Source organism: Antechinus flavipes, chromosome 2 (assembly GCF_016432865.1).
Source record: "Antechinus flavipes isolate AdamAnt ecotype Samford, QLD, Australia chromosome 2, AdamAnt_v2, whole genome shotgun sequence".
Taxonomy (NCBI): domain Eukaryota; kingdom Metazoa; phylum Chordata; class Mammalia; order Dasyuromorphia; family Dasyuridae; genus Antechinus; species Antechinus flavipes.
Window position 1 is genome coordinate 451334411 of NC_067399.1, and position 18934 is coordinate 451353344.

The 18934-nt window shown below is 42.2% G+C and overlaps 1 protein-coding gene across 2 annotated transcripts in view; it reads left to right on the forward strand.

Annotated features, from left to right (window-relative positions):
• The window catches only part of NOL4L (nucleolar protein 4 like), a 201382-nt gene that overhangs the window by 176059 nt on the left and 6389 nt on the right, over positions 1-18934 (forward strand). For both annotated transcript variants that reach the window (XM_051979386.1, XM_051979387.1), the window contains 4 exons: positions 4408-4593; positions 4765-4956; positions 6409-6531; positions 7129-7330. In XM_051979386.1, the coding sequence (XP_051835346.1) occupies positions 4408-4593; positions 4765-4956; positions 6409-6531; positions 7129-7330 (703 nt within the window). The remainder of the gene's footprint in view (positions 1-4407; positions 4594-4764; positions 4957-6408; positions 6532-7128; positions 7331-18934) is intronic.

Below are 18934 nucleotides of genomic sequence, written 5' to 3' on the forward strand. Positions count from 1 at the left end.
AGGGTTCCCCGGAAGTAGTGAGACTGGGTACTTAGATTCAACCAAGTGGGTATAAGAGAAGAAATCCATTTGACCATAACCCTAAAGCTGGAGGGGATCTTAGAAAACATTAGCCCTAAACCCTTTATTCTATAATTTGGATACTAAGATCCATAGACTTCAAGTAATTCACTTGACTACATGACTTTTTGGTCATGTAGTCAGAGAGAGCTGGGATCATTCAGGTCCTTTAGATACTAAGTTTAGAGCACTTACCTTAGTTCCACAGCCTTAGCTTTCAGAAGGGCAGCATAGGTTGGAACATCAGCACCTTTCCCTTTGTAATAATAATATTAATAGTAGTTCACATTTCTATAGTCTTTACATTTTAAAGAACACTTTCTTTGTAACACCTTGTAAAGTAAGTGATGCAAGTATTATTAACCCCATTTTATAGACACAGAAGTCATAGTGGAGACCAAATTCAAACCGTGTGGCTTTCCAAATGCAGGGTTCTTTCCCATATACTCTTCTGCGTCTCTGTGTATGGTCCTTGATTTCTAGTGGGTTTTACCAGGAGTCTTGAACTGGAGCCAGGTGAGTGAGGAGAAAAACATCAAAGTTGTACATAGACGGGCTTGAATCAAGGTCTTGGGAGTGTGTGGATGAGTAGCAATGTGCTTAGAGTGGCTCAGGAGGAGTTTGTGCTCAGGAATCAGGGAAAGAGTCAGGAAGTTTTATGAGACAAGAGGAAGAAAGGAGAGTGTTCTTGGGAGAACAGAGAAAACTTCCTGGAGGAAGGGACTTTGAAGGCTAACTAATATTTGAGCCAGTCCCTTTAAGAAAGGAGAAACTCTTGCTTGTTTTAGTCTTAGGAGAGAACTTTATTTTTTTATTTGTGTTTTATTTTATTGGATGACAAAGAGATTTTATATCAGACTTATCCACATTGGTTTACATATTGTTGTTATTCTATTTCTTTTATCCATATTACTAACACAGATTCATGTAATAATAGTTCCAATCCCAGGGACAAGTATTACTAAGAAAAGGGTTGCTTATAGAGTGAGTAACAATAACTCATATTTATACAGTTCTTTAAAGTCTGCAAAGGACTTTACCTATAACCTCTCATTTGATCCTTTTTATTGTCTCTGTTGTAAATTGAGGAAACTGAGGCTGAAGAAAGTTAAAAGACTTGCCTCAGGGGCATGTAGCTGATATGTGTTTCTGGTAGGATTTAAACCCAAGTATTTGTAACTCCAAATCAACACTATATGCCCTGTGCCCAAAAAGCTGCCTGGCTGTCTGTGAAGGGCTAAAAGAATTAGAGAAAGGTTGCTCAGGACCCATGGAAAGAATTGTCCTGGGTCTGAAGGTGCAGATGGGATTCAGAATGCACCCTTGGGGCTTGGCTCATAGATCCATTGATATATAGGACATCCCAAAAGTCTTGATTGTGGCTTTAAACTAATCCCAATTCTGAACTTTAGTTTAAAGCTGCACTAAGACTTTTGGAATACTCTGGACCCTTTTTTCAGTGACTTTAAAAAAGCTGTACTAGGACTTGGGGACACCTGCCTCTTTTAGCTTAAAATTGCACCTCCCGTGCAGTTTTGGGACCTCTCGTATAACATAACATACTTCAAATGTTCATGCATCTCAAAGTCCCCCTTCCATAACTTTAGTGGAGAATCTCTCACACACTGTCATGGCCAGAGCAGATTCATCAGTTGATAAGCCTCTCTTCCATTAACTCAACTAACTCTCAAATGATAGACACCTATGGTCCAACACTTCCATCTACCATCCCACTAGTGGACCATGTCCCATTGTATGCAGATACTAACCCACTGGCCTGTATCAGTTAAAGGTCAACTACTCCTTGGGAGCTGCCCATTGTGAAACCTGGGGGAAGAGGTGAGACCCAGAAAGGCTTCCTCAGGGGGTAAGAGCGAGTGTAAGTGTAAAAATATCAGAATGTAGCATCCCTTTGTGGCCTGTGTGCGGGAGAGTAAACAGAACAGTCTGATTCAGTCTTTACCTTCCCAGACTGTGGAAGATCTCGGACTCCATTGGTGGGTGTCAAGGGATGGAATATTTGGCCTCCCTCCCACATACCTCCTGAGTAGATTCAATCCTGCCTTCTTCCCTTAGAGAAAAATCACAGTGTTTCAGGTAAGATTTGAACCCGGGCTTCCTGACTCCAACTGCAGCACTCAAAGGGCTAGTACAAATAGTGCTGCAGTTGGAGTCAGGAAGCCCCAAAGGGCTATACTGCTGTCAATGGAGTGCTAAAAGAGAAAATCTGTAGAGATTAAAAATAAAGCAAATGCTGGGAGTTACCTGTTATCCTAAACGTGGTTATTAGGACAGACCCATGATATTAGGCATGAAGTGGAAATTTGTAGTTCATCCCTCCCTAGGTCCAGTCCAGTAGACTCCCTGAAGGGAACAATCTATACTAGGAGAATAGAACTATGGAGCCCCATGGGAAAACACTGACATTACCATCCTCACTCCTTCTCTATTTTTAAAAATAATTTTATTCATTTTTTTCTCTCTTACCTCCTCCTCCAACTGAGAAAAGAAAAAACAAAATCAATCCCTTGTAATAAACATCATAAAGCAAAATAAATCCCCACATTAGTCACCTCCAAAAATAAGTATCTTAGTCTTCATCTAGCAGGAGATGCGCAGCAGCCTTCCTCTGGAATCATAGTTAGTCTTTGCAGTGGCCAGCGTTCTTAGGTCTTTCAAAGTTGTTTGCATTTACCATGTTGTTGGGATGGTATGAATGCACCACGCTGGGTACACTTCCTTGGGCAGCGAGGTGGTGCCATGGGGCACAGAGCAGTGGGCCTGGTGTCAGAAAGACTCATCTTCCCGAGTTCAAATCTAGCCTCAGATATCTACCAGCTGTATGACCCTGAGCAATTCACTTCACCCTGTTTGCCTTAGTTTCCTCATCTTTAAAATAAGCTGGAGAAAGAAATGCCTCTAGTATCTTTGCTAAGAAAACCTCAAATGAGATCAAAAAGAATTGGATGTGATTGAAAAACAACTTGGTAACAGTTCTGCTGGTTCTGTTCACTTGACTGCATTATTGCACTCACATTTTCCCAGGTTTTTCTTTTTTTCTTACACCACAATGATATCCCATTAGATTCACAGACCACAGTTTGTTCAAGCACTCCCCTTAGCAGACACACCTTTACCTTCCAGTCCTTTGCCACAGAGCTGCTACAAACGTGTTCATACATTTAGGACCTTTTTCCTCTTTCTCTGATCACTAGGCCTAGAAGTTGTATTACTGGGTTAAAGGGTAAGCACAGTTCAGTAACTTTTTGGGCAGAGTTCCAAAGTGTAGTCCAGAATGACTGGAGCAATTCATAGCTTCGCCAACAGTACATCAATGCTTCACTCTTATTTTTAAGTACAGAATCCTGTTGTTTTTCACGAATTATCTTTGCTGAGCCATTTGGTTCTCCTTTCTGAGTGAGAGTGAATTCTGTTACTTGGCAGCAGCTTCATTGTCAATTTGGGATTATGTTTTACTTTGGAATTGGGGCAACCACTGGCAGAGGGAGAAATCATTGGCCAAATACAGACCTTAAAGTGAAAAAGAGGGGAAAAGGACAGTGGGAGGCTGGCCAGTGGCAGGAATCCCTTTCTCTGGCAACCCTCCAAAGTTTCTGTGCTTTTTCTGAAAATCACACTCTGCTCTCCTTTTTACATTGCCCTACATGTAAAGACACTGGATAAATACTTGTTGATTTAAGAACAGATCAAGAGAGGATATAAACTCTTCAGGAAGTGTAGGGTAATTTAAATCGCCCCCCACTGTACACATGGTAAATTGAGGCCTTGAGAGAGAGACCTGGCCCCAGAAAGTTGTTGGCTGGGCCAGCATTCGAATTTGGGTTCTCTAGGACTCTGGCCAACTATGGGAGTCCCACAGAGTCAAAGAGGCTTTAAGTAAGGGTATATCCTACAATCTGGTCTCAGTTTCCTCATATTTCAAATAGTGATAATCACACACACTCTCTATGTCACAGTGTCAAATGTGAAGGAGAAATTGAGGAGAAAAAGACTCCAGGATGACATAATCATGGCTTGAAAGAAGCCACCTGAAAATGGAAGTGGAAGGTTAGGAGGGAGAGTTTTGCTTAACATAAGGGAAAGTTTGCTAACTAAACTGAAATGATTTGCTGGTAGCAAGTTCCTCATCACAGTAGTTCTTGAAGCAGAGGCTGGTTGACCACTTATCAGGGCTCTTGCAGGAAGGGATTCCTACCTCCATACAGATGTCATGGGCATTTCCTATGGCTACTAGAGATGGGACCTGGATTGTGGGGGGTTAGGGACAAAGGCTTTGGAAGCCCGCAGCTTACACTGACCGAATCCCTATCCCTTTCTCTCCTCCAGTCCCCTCCATATAGCTCTGGGAGTTATGACTCCATCAAAACAGAGGTCAGCGGTTGCCCTGAGGACCTGACTGTGGGTCGGGCTCCCACAGCTGATGATGATGATGATGACCACGATGACCATGAGGACAATGATAAGATGAATGATTCAGAGGGGATGGACCCTGAGCGTCTCAAGGCCTTCAATGTAAGCTCAGGCTTTGGTCTTTGCTTTCATGTCCCTTCTACCCTAACCTGGACCCTGGGTCTCACCCTGCTCATGCTAGCCCCAGCTACCTCTCCCTCTTCCCTTGCTTCCACTCTCCTTGTCATCCCTTCAAGACCTTCAGCTCTCCCATTCTCCCTCACCTCCCACCAGATGTTCGTGCGTCTTTTCGTTGATGAGAATTTGGACCGTATGGTGCCCATCTCCAAGCAACCCAAGGAGAAGATACAGGCCATCATAGAGTCCTGCAGTCGCCAGTTCCCTGAGTTTCAGGAACGAGCCCGCAAACGTATCCGCACTTACCTCAAATCCTGCCGTCGTATGAAGAAGAATGGCATGGAAATGGTAAGACCCCCTGCCTTCACCTCCCTCCCCATCCTCCCTTTTTAATTGTTTGTTTCTAAAGCTATATAACCTTGCCTTCCTCCTTCCCCTTCACTTTCTGATCTTTTCTTTGAGAAGAGGCACTGTGCTTTCACACTCCCATTTCTTAGAGCACTTCTGGGTTCCCACAGCACTTTCCTGACAACCATTCTCTGAAATCATTAAGACAGGGCTTCTTACCCTGTGTTTTTTTTTTTGTTTGTTTGGTTTTTTTTGTCCTAGACCCCATTCACTGTTTGGTGAAGCCACGAGACTCCTTCTCAAATTATGTTTTTAAATGCATAAAGTCAGATGTGGAAGATTACAGTGGGAGTCAGTTATGTCCAAAGAGTTATCAGTTTGTGTTTAAAGCAAAACCAGAACAACAAAATGAAGTTTAAGGACCCCAGATTAAGATTAGTGCAGGAGTAGAAGTATTATTTTCACTTATAGATGAAGAAACTCCTAAATATATCTTGGCATGATTTGGTACGTGGCTTGGGAGTTAGGGAACCTGATTTCAAACGCCACTTATTTGGGTTGTTATCTCTATGACCTTCATCTGCCTTGAGCTCACTTTGCTTTTCTATAAAATATGGCCTCTGAGGGGCTTGTAGCTCTAGATTTATAATCTAGTGATGGCTTGGCTTGTCCAAGTATAACACGATAAAACAACTAGCAAATATTTAAACAGAATTTTGCAGATATTGAGGTGAGCACTCCCCCCCCCCGCCCCAATACAGTCTGTTCTCACAGAAATGGGCTGACAGCAAGGAGAGTTGGGTTCTTCTAAGCTTACTCTTTCATTGGCTAGCTATGGGAGTTGGGCATATCCCCTTCTCTCTGAGCCTTGGTTTACTCTGTGCATCCATTTACAGGGGTTTGTGACCTACATGCTTTGTAAATTATAAAAGACTATTAGTTCTATTAATGTTTGTCTTTTCCCTTTCTTGTGCCTCTCATACCTTCCAATAAATGTAAATTCTTGCATTTCCCTCCTTTACTCCCTTTTCTTTCTCTAGATCTTCAAAAGCCTTTCCTAAGCTATCTCTTCATTCCCTCATAAAGATGGGGGAGTAATGCTCCTTACAACACTTTCTCTTTCTGACCCTGCTCCTCCTTGCTCCTGACATCCCCTAGTTGCCCTCAGATATAGCCAAGAGATTTCATCACAGAGCTCTGGATCTGGTGTCAGGACACCTGAGTTCAAACCCCATCTATAACTACAGGTCTGACTTCACAGATTTAAATCACATCATTTCTGTGAGCCTCAGTTTCTTCATCTGTGTCGAAAAAACCTAAGTTTAGGTTTAGACTAGACGTTTCCCAAGGTCCCTGCCAAAATAAACATCCTTTAGTCAATTTTCTAAGAGCACTTCTATCGCTGACATCCTGTTAAACTGGGAGCATCTTAAACTGCCTTCTTTTCCCTAGACCAGACCCACTCCTCCCCACCTGACCTCAGCCATGGCTGAAAATATCCTGGCAGCTGCATGCGAGAGCGAAACAAGAAAAGCAGCCAAGAGGATGAGACTGGAGATCTACCAGACATCCCAGGTATGAAGTCCAGCTTGTTGACCCCCGTGGGTGAGCAGGCAGGAGGCACTCACTGGGCCAGCTGAGATTAGCAGGAGAAAGGTGATGGGGGGATGAAGAAGCGAGAACAGCGACCAAGGGGTGGGAAGATGCAAAAAAGTGTCAGAATGTGAAGCAGGCCGGAGCACATTCCCATTCCATTTAGGAGCGAGGAGGGGGATTGCAGGGGCCACTTCAAATGCTGGAGCATCATGGCCGATTGAGTTTCTAGAGTCCGAAAAGAAAAGTAGCCTCTGCTGCAGCTCCTGACATTCCGAGCAGGGCACTGGTGCCCTGGGAAGAGGAAAGAGTCCATAGCGGAGGGTGTAGTAATTCAGTGATCCTAAGAACTCCCATTTTGCCATACATCAACAGCTTACAAATACCTCCCTTGTGCCACCCTTAGGAGATCAATGGTGAAGTTAGTCTTATCTCCATCTATCAGATGGGGGGTTTGTGAAGGAGATGCTTTATAGGAGCAAGAGGTTGTGAAAGAGAAATGTCCTGTTTGGGGTCACTAAGGGCACTTTGCTCCTTTTCTTCTCCGAATCTGATGAAACCTTTGGTCCCCTTGCATAGGATGAGCCCATCGCTCTTGACAAGCAGCATTCCAGGGACTCTGCAGCCATCACCCACTCGACCTACTCACTGCCAGCTTCCTCATATGCCCAGGATCCTGTCTACATCAATGGCAGCCTGAACTACAGCTATCGCAGCTATGGGGCTTTGGGCAGCAGTCTGCAGCCCCCAACTTCCCTCCAGACAGGAAATCACAGTAACGGTGAGAATGGGGCAGGGAGATTTCAAATTTCTTCTAACAGTATAGGCTCGTAGACTGCCAGAATTGAAAGAAACTCTAGAGATCATTTAGCTTAAACATTTTATTTTACAGATGGGAAAACCGAGACCCAGGGAGGACAAGTGACTTATCTAGTAGAATGAGCAGAGATGGCATTAATTCAATTCAACCAACATTTATTTTACTTTATTTTATTTTTCCAAATACATGCAAAGATAATTTTCAACATTCATCTTTGCAAAATCTTATGTTACAAATTTTTCTTCCTCCTTCCCTCATCCCTTCAACAGTAAGCAATCTGATATAGTTTAAACATGTGCAATTCTTCTAAACATATTTCCATATTCATCATGCTGCGCAAGAAAAATCAGATCAAAAAGGGGGAAAAACACAAGAAAGAAAAAATAAATAAGTGAACAAAAAATAAGGTGAAAATACTATGTTTTGATCCACTCAACCAACATTTATTAAGCACCTGCTACGCATCAGGTACTATGTTAGGGATATAACTTCTCCTTTAGGTAGGTAGTCAGGTAGTTTTAGCATTTCCGTCTTCTAGAATGAACCCCATTTTGCAAAAAGAGAAATGCTTTTGCTCAAAGTGACAGGGCCAGTAAGGGCAGAATCACAGTCTTGCCCCAAGGCCAGTGTTCTTTCTACAATTCCATCCATGGCTCAGCTGTCCAGCATGGCTGCATAGCCTCATCATTATAACACTACGTGGTTTCTTCTTCTTCTCCCTCTTGTGTTATTCCTGAGAAACAAGAGCTCCTCACCTCCTCCTCTGCTCCAGGATCATGCTTCTGGATCTCACTGGATGCTCCCATCCATCACCTGAAGCTGAGGCCTTGGGAAGATAGAAACATGGGCAGGAATGGTGTTAGGAGACCTGAGTTACAATTGTGCTCTCCCATGTATTATCTGCGTGACCTTGACTAAGTAGTTTGCCCTCTCAGAGCCTTATTTTTCTCATTTCTTAATTTATATTCTGTCCCTAGCACCTAAGATTACTGTGAGGGCAAATGACAGAAATGGGCTAGAAATGTGAGTTGTACTGTTATGCCTACTTTAGAGATAGGGCAAAATAAGGCCCAAGGGGGAAAGGGAGCTGTACCTTCTCTCCCCAGGCCAGAAGCCAGAATACCCATGTTGGAGCCCGGTTTCTCTGCCCCCCAACTCTGAGTGTCATAAGTAAATCACTCTTCTGCTCTGGGTCTTTGTTTTTCCTCTATAAAATGAGGGAGTTGGAGTGAGTCTCGAGGTCCTTTCCAGCTCCACTGTTCTTGGGTTTCCTAAATCCTTCCCTCTCCCTTCTTCTGTTCTCAGAAGCCTCCTCAGAATTAAACAGTTCTGTGTAATATAGAGGCCCCTTGATCCAAGATGAGGGAATACAAAAACTGGAAGAAATTCAGAGGAGGACAAGAGGGCAAGACCCCCCCTCCCGTCTCTCCTCTGTCTGGCTTGCTGGGGCTGCCCAGTGCTAGGCTAACATGTGGCTCTTAGCCACTGGTTGAAGCAAGTAGGGCAAGCCATTGTGAAATTCATCATCCAGTCTGGCTCCCCACCTCGGTGGGGAACATCAGGCAGGAGCTTCTCGGGTGCAAAGGTAAAAGTCATCCTCCTCCGATGCCTTGGCTGGGTGCAGGTGGCTCTCTGAGGCCGGACCAGCCGAGCTCAGGGAGGCTCATCACTGCATGGGTCAATGGGGCAGTCTCCAACATCATGGAGGAGCTGCAGCTTGGAGCTGTCAGTGGAGGGAGCTCTGTGCAAGGGAAACTTGCTTACAGAAATAGGTTGTAGGTCCTGGGGCAGACACAGACTTCTCTCTGGAAGCCCCTTGGCCCAGCAGGATAATAAGGACACAGACAGTAGTAAGTTCTCTGATGGAGAAATACATGGCAGAAGTGCAATGCCTCTCCAGAGAGTGGTGGAATCTGAGACTGGAGAGCTTCCTTGAAATTTTTAACAGGGCAGTGGGGAGCTTATTTTAGGCCTGGAGGATCTCCTCTCTCATTTTTTTTTAATATCAGGATAACATGGAAACCTCCAGGAGAGGGTCAGGGAGCAGGACTCAGGAAGGAAGAGGTTCCTTCGCTTGCTGCAGGTCCTGCCCAGTTGCTGCGGTTCTTATTTCCTAGCCTTCTCTTTGGCCCAGGAGTCCCCTGATTCCTGTACCACTCTCTTGATTCACTGCAGGGGGATCAGGGAAGATATTTTGAGGGAGCCTACCCAGGCCTAATTGATCACACCAACTCTCCTTCCTCCCCACTCAATTTAGACATTTATAGCTGTTTCCATTGTATAAGGCACTATATGCCACAGTCAGGACACAAAGAAAAATGTCTTCCTCAGAGGGGTCCAAAAGGAAGAAAGTTGCTACCTAATATAGCTAACTACCAAAGAGCACAGCCACTGGGGGAAATTTAAATAGAATTCCCAGGGCTGATGTACCCTTTCCCAAGTGATCCATTCCCATTCCCGGATTTCTGTCAGGTGCTGCTAAGTCCTATTCTAAGCATAAATCATGTGATTTAGAGCAGGAAGGGCCCTGAGACTAAATATTAAAATGGATTGTCAAAGCTTAAAAGGTCTTTAGAGACTAGTCTAAGGATTTTTAATCTGGGACCCATGAATTTATTTCTTTAATATTTTAATAATTACAGATCAACATAATCGGTTTCCTTTGTAATCTAATATGCATTTAAAAACATGATTCTGAGAAGAGCTGAGCCTCATGGGCTTTTCCAGATTGTCAGATGGGTCTAGGACACACAAAAGTTTTAAGAATTCTTGATCTAACTTCTCTTTTATAGATAAGAGAAGTTTTGTGACGGCTTGGGTCATACAGGCCTCTGACTTCAAATCCATTGCTCTCCTAGTACACCCCAGCTAACCTCAACATATACATACTCGTCATGGCATATGATATCACCCATTAGTGGCAAAAAACTGAATCCGGTTTTAGAGAAACCCTAGTAAGAATTAGCTGAACTAGAAAGCCCTAAGAAATTACTTCTTCCCTGTTTATTCATGAGGCTGAGAGATAAGTCTGAGCTCCTAAGTACCCTTTGGAGTTGATTTGTCTTTTCTCTCATGCTATAGAGTAGAAAGTGGTCTGAACCGGGGGTCCAGAGGTCTGAGTCCTGCCTCTACCACTGATTCACCATGTAATTCACTACGCCTTTCTGAGCCTCAGTTTCCCTCATTGTAAAATGAGGGAAACCCCTGCCTAGTCTAGTTCCTTTCTGTTGTCGCTAATCTCATTTACCCCATTCCCTTAGTCATTGAACCTAAAAGGGCATTGGACTAAAGGGCATAAATACCCTCTCATTTCCATCCAATGATACCTTAATTTTCTTTTGAAAGGGCTCCCCTCACCCCGGCCACAGCTTGAGGCATGACTGGATCACATTGCAGACTCAGATCCAATTTCCCTATCCCTGCTTTACCCCTGTGTCTCCTCGCATCTTTCCTTAGACAATACAGGTTAGAGAGTACTGCTACTTACCTGGCATCCTTCAGACATAGCTCCTTGGGACAGTGTTGGTTTAAAGAGGCTCTTCTCTGGCAGTGAGTGACAGCTTCAGGGCTCTAGCACTTCTTTTGATTCATGCTTTGAAATCATAGAACAGGAGGGTAGAGCTAGCCATCACTCTGTTTTCTTATTCTTAGACTCAAACATTAGCCTTTTTCAAATGTGGAAGCCGTGGTTTTCTTGGCGTGAGTATTCTCTTCACAACACAGATTGCTTCCCTGTCGTCTTTCATGATTTTTATGGACCATAAAATCCATCCCTCCACATTTGTCCAGTCTGTCCCTTGGAATCCATCATCAACCAGATCCATAATTTAATACTTCCGACTTTGATAGATTCAGTTTCGGATTTCCATATTATCTTCCTATAAAAATGAGAGAGGAGATCCTCCAGGCCTGAATCAAACTCCCCACTACCCTCGAGTCAGAAAGACTCATCTTCCTAAATCCAAATTAAAGGCTTAGATTCCACTGATATCTATCCCAGGTCCTAAGATGATCTTTATTGCCCTATTGAGACATGGTAGGGAGGTTTCTGGTAACCCTCCTTCAAGTTTATAAATCACTTTTCCTTGCAACCGGCCTGCAAGAGAGGGAATGCATTTATGCTCATCATCATCCTTGTTTCACAGAAAAGTAGAGATTTTTTTTTCCTTATCGTCTTTGGCCACATATTAAAGAGGCAGACCAGAACTGGTTCTTCCATGACCCTGATGTCTCCGATTGCTCTTTTTAAAAAATTCTTTCTGATATGGTTTCCATTACTGAGACTATTGTTATAGCAATACCCCATCTTTCTTTTGAGTTAATAACAATTTCATAGAGTAATGGGGAAAGAAGATAATTCCTTGAAAACAAGTGGGAAGAACTGAGTCAGGAGCCCGGATCCTTGTCCTAACCGATAATTTAGGCAATGTCATTTCTCATCTCTAGGTCTCACATTCCTTTGTAAAATGAGGACAACGGATCAGCAGATCTCTTAGCTCTCTTCCAGCTCCAGCATTTTGTGGTACTCTCAGTATCCCCTTGGAGAATGGAATAGAGCTTGGATGGTACCATAGAGATATTCTCGTTGGATTCCTTCATTTTATGGAAGGTCAGAGAATAGAAATGAGTTTTCTAAGAGGACGTTAAGTTGAAGGAAAAGTTGGGAATCCTCTATCTTTCTTCAAGTGTGCTTTCAGGGACATCTCTTGTCCCTGATTTATAATTTAGTGGGAAAGGGTAGAGGAAAGGATTTGAGGACAGGCCTATATAATTGTATATGGGTAACTCAAAGCACCTCCTTCTTCCTTTTGCATCTCATTTTATATTTCATTTTTAAAAATGAAGCCATTCATGTCAAGCTTCCACTTGTGCCCCCTTCTCCTTATCTCTCCTTGCCTTGCTGCCAATCCCCACGTCTCCTCCTCCACTCTAGCTCCTGTCTTTCCCATGAGCCCTTGGCACCGTCCCCTGACATCTTTACAGGACATTACTCTCCCTTAACATTCCTTCTCCAATCTTTCGTCTCTCCCTATAACTTCATTCGCTGTTGTTTACAAACACCCTACATTTCTTGCATCCTTAAAAAAAAACAACCCTCTTTAGATGCTATCATTCTGTATCTCTCCTCCCCTTTCCAGCTAAACTCCTTCTTCATCTGCTAAGCCTCTGCCCTCCTCAGGCTACCAAAGTGCTCTCTCTCCTCTTAATGGCCCAATCTGATCTTCAGATGTCCTTAATTTCTCAGCAGCCTTTGACGCTACTGATCCCTTCGCTCCACCTTTCTCGAGAGAAATTCTCTCGATGGCAGCTAGGTGGTGCCATGGTGCAGAGTGCTGCATCTCTTCCCAGCTCATCTTCCTGAGTCAAATCCAGCCTCAGACACTCGCTTGTTGAGTCACTTCACTCTGTTTGCCTCAGTTTCCTCATCTGTAAAATGAGCTGGAGAAAGAAATGGCAAACCACGCCAGTATCTCTGCCGAGAAAACCCCATGGGGGTCTCAAGGAGTCAGACATGACTGAGCAACAATCAAACAATAACTTTTCTTGGTTTTTTATTCTGTCTGACCCTACTTCCATCTCTTTAGCTGAATTTCCCAAAGCTCTATCCTAGATCTTTTTTCCCCCATCTTATTTGATGCTTAACTCTGTACATGATTCCCTTGATTTAGACCTAATCTTTTTCCTGATTTTCTCATCTTCAACTGTCTTTTGAACATTTCAAACTGAATATGTCCTGTCAGCATCTCAAACTCACCATGTCCAGAACAGAACTCATTATCTTTTCCTTCAAGCCCTCTTCTCTTATTTATTTTTCCATTACGATCAAGGGCAATGCTGTCCTTCCAGTCACAGAGATTTACAAACCTCAACTCTTTATTCTCATACCACATTGTCGGTCAGTTGCCAAATCCTCTTCCTTTCTCCATAGTTTTTGTCTTTTCCTCACTCACTCAGGCACTACTCAGATTCTCAAATTCTCCCTGAAGTCTGTCTGTCTCCCATCCTCTCTCCTTCCTTCCTTCCTTCTCCCCTCTCTCTTTCTCTGTTGCCCTCTTCCTCTTTGCCCCTCTCTCTCCATAATCCATCAGCCAGATTGCTATTGAAGTTATTTTCTAAGGCATCAGTTTATGTGATCTCCTTGCCCACTCACTCTTACTCAATCATTAACTCCAACGGCTCCCTTTTATTCCTAGGAGTCTTTTAAAATTCTTTACGATATGGCACCTTCTTATCATTACAGTTTTCCTACACTTTATTCCTCATAGAGCAGTTCTAACCATATTGACCTACTTGCTGTTCTTCCCATGTGATGTTTCAGGTCTCATCTCAGTACCTTTATGCTGGCTGAACTTAGTGCCTGAAATGTCTTTTCCTTAGCTTTACCTCTTTCATCCCTGACTTCTTTCAAGATTTAGCTCAAGCTCTATGTTCTCCAGGAGGTTTTTTGTGGTTCTCAAACTCCTCTCAAATGCTACCTTATATCTACTTTGTTAGTGTCTTATATTTTTCTATATCTCTCATTAGAATTTAAGCTCCTTGAAGGGGTTTGGTTTGGCTACTGAGACCAATGGCTTAGAGCTATTGGCATCTGTTTGGAAAAAATACTTCTAAATTAAAGACTTTTAACCTGGGATCCACAGTTTCAGAAATTGTTGGTCTATGGAAAGATTCTAGAACGTCTGGGAATTTGAATGGGAATAGAATTTCTTATTTATATGTACCAGTCTCTATCTGAAATTTAATATTTCCTTTGATTATTTAAAAATTATTCTGGAGGCAGCTAGGTGGTGCAATGGATAGAGCACCAGCCCTGAAGTCAGGACGACCTGGGTTCAAATTGGTCTCAGACACTTAACACTTCCTAAATGTGTGACCTTGGGCAAGTCTCTTAACCCCAATTGCCTCAGGGGGAAAAATTATTCTGTGTAGTGATCTGTAGGCTTTATTAATTTTCCATCATATACACACACACAGAATCCTTCTTCTAGATGGAATCAATGGTTCTTCCTTCCATTGTGTACATCCGAACTGTCTTCCACTCTGCTTCTCATCCTCCAATCTAGAGATTTGCCTTTCAATGTGGAAGTCTGGTTTTAACTCAAACCTAGCCAACTTCCTAGCTTAGAGCCTACTTGAAACTCTCAATTACACTCAATGAGACAGAAAAGGAGAATAGCCAACATTCATTTTGTTCTTCCCACAAACCAGGGAGAATAGAAATATAAGTATTCTTGTTTTTGCTTTATGGCTCAGCTCAGAAAGGTGAAATGTCCTTATTCAAAGAGTTTGGATGTAACACAGGCTAGGACTCTCACCCCAGAAGTGCCTCTCACCAGTTATTTCTCCAAGAAGAAATGAGAAGAGATTCACTTTCAGAGTCTAACCTGCTCTTTTTGAAGAGAGGTATATTGACTTTTTTCTTTTCTAGCATGTTCTGAATTACTCATCATTTTTTCAAAGAACACTGCTTTGGTAGCAATTGGAATTAGTAGACTTGGGTCTGACTTACCTGTGAATTTGGGCACATCATCTATTCTCTCTGAGCCTTTCCATCCTTGTCTGCAAGATGGGAACACTCCCAAGCCTACTTAGGTCAGAGGGTTGTTGTGAGAATGAAATTGGATAATGTAAATAACAATTCTTATAAACTTTAAAGTACTATGACAATGTAAACTATTACTATTACTATATATTCTAATTGATTAAAGTAGGATTTATTCATTTGGATCTTCTGTTGCTTCCTCACTTATGGTTTTTATGAATTCTCTCCTCTGGTTTTCTGGCTCTGAATCCTTTTCAGAGGTTATCATCCTCCTCGTTTATTTTTTTACTAAAATTATGAGGTTTTCTAAACCTTCCCTCTTACGTCATACAGGCATTAGAGAAATCCTACCCTCTCCCACTTTTGCCCTCATTCATTCATTCATTCCTTAAACATTTGTTGAATGCAAGGACTTGGGTTATAGGAGAGTCTGAAAAAGACAGAGAAATGATATCATTATAATGTAAAACAAAATGTTCTAAGTAGACTAGACTTTAGGGAGAAGATTTCAAAGTGTTTCAGAGGAAAAAAAAAAGAGCAGCAGGATCCCATTGGCAGAGACCCCAGGGGAACAGGAGGCTCTCACTCCATATATCTCATCTGTTGCCAAGACTTGTTCATTACTACCTTCACAATAGCTCTCATCTACATCCTTTTCTATTCACTCTCACCCATTACTCTGGTACAGACTCCCTCATTTCTTCACTACTGGACTATTGCAATAACCTTTTTATAAAGGCCACCTTAGTTGGATTTTTCCAACTAAAAAGCATTTATTTTCTTTCCTTCCCACCTCCCCCCAACTGAAAAAAAAAACCCACAAAACCCTTGTAAATTCTGTATAGTAACCAAAACGCCATATCCAATGCATCTTTCATTTTGTTTTTTCAGTCTGTTAGCTCTGTCAGGAGACGGGTAGCAGGCTTCAACATTGGATTTCTGGAACTTGCTTGAGCATCGCATCAATTTTTCTTGTGGTTCTGCTCACTTCATTGTATATAAGTTTATATAAATCTTCCCAGGTTTCTCTGAAACTCTTTTATTCTTTTGGTGTGATTCTTGTCATTTAGTCATTTCAGTAATGTCTGACTCTTTGTGACCCGCTTTGGGTTTTCTTGGCAAAGATAAAAGAGTGGTTTGCCATTCCATTCTCTGGCTCAATTTGTGGATGAGGAAACTGAAACAGACAGGGGTAAGTGACTTGCCAAAAGTTTTATATATATATATATGTCTCAGACCGAATTTGAACTCAAGAAGATGAGTCTTCCTGACTTCTATGTACTGCGACTTCTATTAAAGTAATATACCATAATTGTTCAGCCATTCCCCAATTAAAGAATGGATGAATGCTCCCTCAGTTTCCAGTTCTTTGCTTCCACAAAAAGACATACTTAAAATATTTTCCTACACATAGGACTTTTTCCTCTCTGGGTTGTAGGCCAAACTGTAGTATAGCTAGGCCAAAAGATTGCCCCTTGGTAACTTGGGTGAAGCAGAGTTTCAAACTGCTTTTTGGAATCGCTGACCAATTCAGAGCTAAGATTCTGATAGAAGTTTGTGAGTAGTTTCCCTCTCCCCATCTGTTAATTCGACTCACTGTTTGTGAAACTAATTTTACTTTTGTAAATTGGGATTCTGGCTATTAGAACGGTCCTTCAGAAGTCTTTTAGAAGGACTCCCGCTGGCTACTCCTCCATCCCTTGCATTTTTCTGCTAGAAAGAAAGTACAAGTAGGCTTGGGATGCCTTAGATAAGCTTTTATCTCCCATCTATATATTCTGCTTCTTTTGGGTGTATGAAGAATGAAGCTTCAACTTCCCTCAACATTTAGATTCCCCTATAAAGGTGCTTTCCCCTGGCTTGGAATGTGACATGATAACCAACATCCAAGCCAGCCAGTCTACTCCATAAAGATATAGAAGTTATCTCAGTTATTTCCCCCTCATCCCCAAATCTGACTTCTGATTCCTCTAGGTAAGCATCCCCTGAAAATAATAAGATGTGAGGGGAGTTTTCTCTAACATTAGCCTTACAGGTCAGTACCACGCCCTTAGATAAGGACTAATCTTACGCATGTCATTTCTCAGCATTCATTGGCTTACTGAGAGATGCCCTGTGGGCTGTTAGACCATTTCTATTGGGAAAACAAACAAACAAACAAACCCAGAATCCCATCAAGTACAACCTGTAGCTGAACAAGAACTCATTTGATAGTCATCACCCTATCAAATTGTGCTGTAATAACAGAAGACTCACTATCTAATTTGGGCTGGTTTTAAGGACCCTTTCTTTCCATTGAGGTGAAATCTGTCTTTGTGAATTCTGCATGGTGTTCCTAGCTCTGTCCCTTCTGGCAATGAAGAACAATGCTAATTCCTCATGCTTTATCTTCCCTAAATCTTCTTCAGCAGAGACCTTTTCAGTTCCTTGTTTGGTCTGGTTTCCAGTGATCTCATCCAACTGATAACCTTCTTTTAGACATGTTCCAGTTAGTTTCCTATTCTGTTCTCACCCTAATCTTCCCCCTCCTCCCCATACTCCCCAACCCCACTGCCTTCCCCAAATAGAGAAACATATGCAATCTAAAAAAAAAAATTCTTTCGAGGACTTTTTGTGTTTTACCCTCTCCCTCAAAAAATTCTATCCCATTCTAAGTCTCCCAAGTATTAGTGAAGTTTAAACTAATAACTCACATTTCCTTAAGTTTTGCCAGTTTCTTTATGCCCTTTCATGAAGCAGATAATGCAAATTATGTCAGCTCCACTTTATAGATGCAGAAACTGATGCTCAGAATAGTCTTGTTTATGATGCTAGTGATTCCAAGGCTCATGGTCTTTCTACTTTATGAGTACTGAATATTATCATTTTATGGCCAAAACAAGTTACTCAAAACACAGTTCTATATTTTTAAGCTGAAGAATAATGTAAGGCACTAAAACTAGTATATACCCAAGTCTTCCCTCTTTCCACTAGAAACTCCAGAATTCTTACATCTTTATAGCAATTCGACATCATATGAAAACATTAAAAAAAAAAAAAAGTCATTTGCTGTGGTCATTGTTACTCAAAAATACTGGCCACTTGGACAGTTGGTCACTCAGAAGATCAGGGCCAAAGATCCCAAATTAAGAAGTCATCTTTTGTGTGACCAAAAAGAGATCTAAAATTTAGGGAAGAAGATCCAATCTCTACTCTCATGGAACTTACAGTCTTATAGGGAAATTATTTAACTGACATCATGAGATTACAGAATTCATTCTCCCTGTAAAGCCACAACCAAAAGGCTTTAGATGAGACAGATTTTGATTCATTTCTTAAGAATCCATGCAGTGGGGCAGTTAGGGGGCGCAGTGGATAGAGCACCAGCCCTGAAGTCAGGAGAACCTGAGTTCAAATCTGGCCTCAGACACTTAATACTTTCTATCTGTATGACCCTGGGCAAGTCACTTGACCCCAATTCCCTCAGGGGGGAAAAAAAAATCCATGTTATTCAGCCCCATAGGAGAGAACTTAGACTTCTTCGAACTTAAGAAGCCCCCTCCAGATTTAAACAGTGAAGAGTTTTGAGAAAAAGCTTCCTAACCAGTTGTTTCTGAACCTCTTTTTTGTCACCATGATAGCAATTCAGTGAGGATTGCTCTACTGGTGAGGAAGGATAAATGAAGTATCTAAGCAAGAATTAAACTCGGGGGTTTCTGGACTCTAAGTCCAGAACTTACCTAGTGTACGCCCTAGCTGCTTCAAAGACTATGTGATTAGGTTTTGAGGGGGCAAGCGTGTAGTGGTAGCATTAACCTGGACTCAGAGTCAGAAAGCCTGTGTGTGTCCCAGCTCATGAGCTTCCTATTCGTGCAACTGTTGGCAGGCTGCTGCTTCTCCCTGGGTCTCATTTTCGGCATCTGAAAAAGGAGGGGGTGAAGGGGAGCCCTGCTTACTTACATCCCTCAGAGATTTATGATGAAAGCACAAGAGTTGAGGACCACAACAAACTTTGTGTAGTGAGTCAGAAATAACATAGGCAA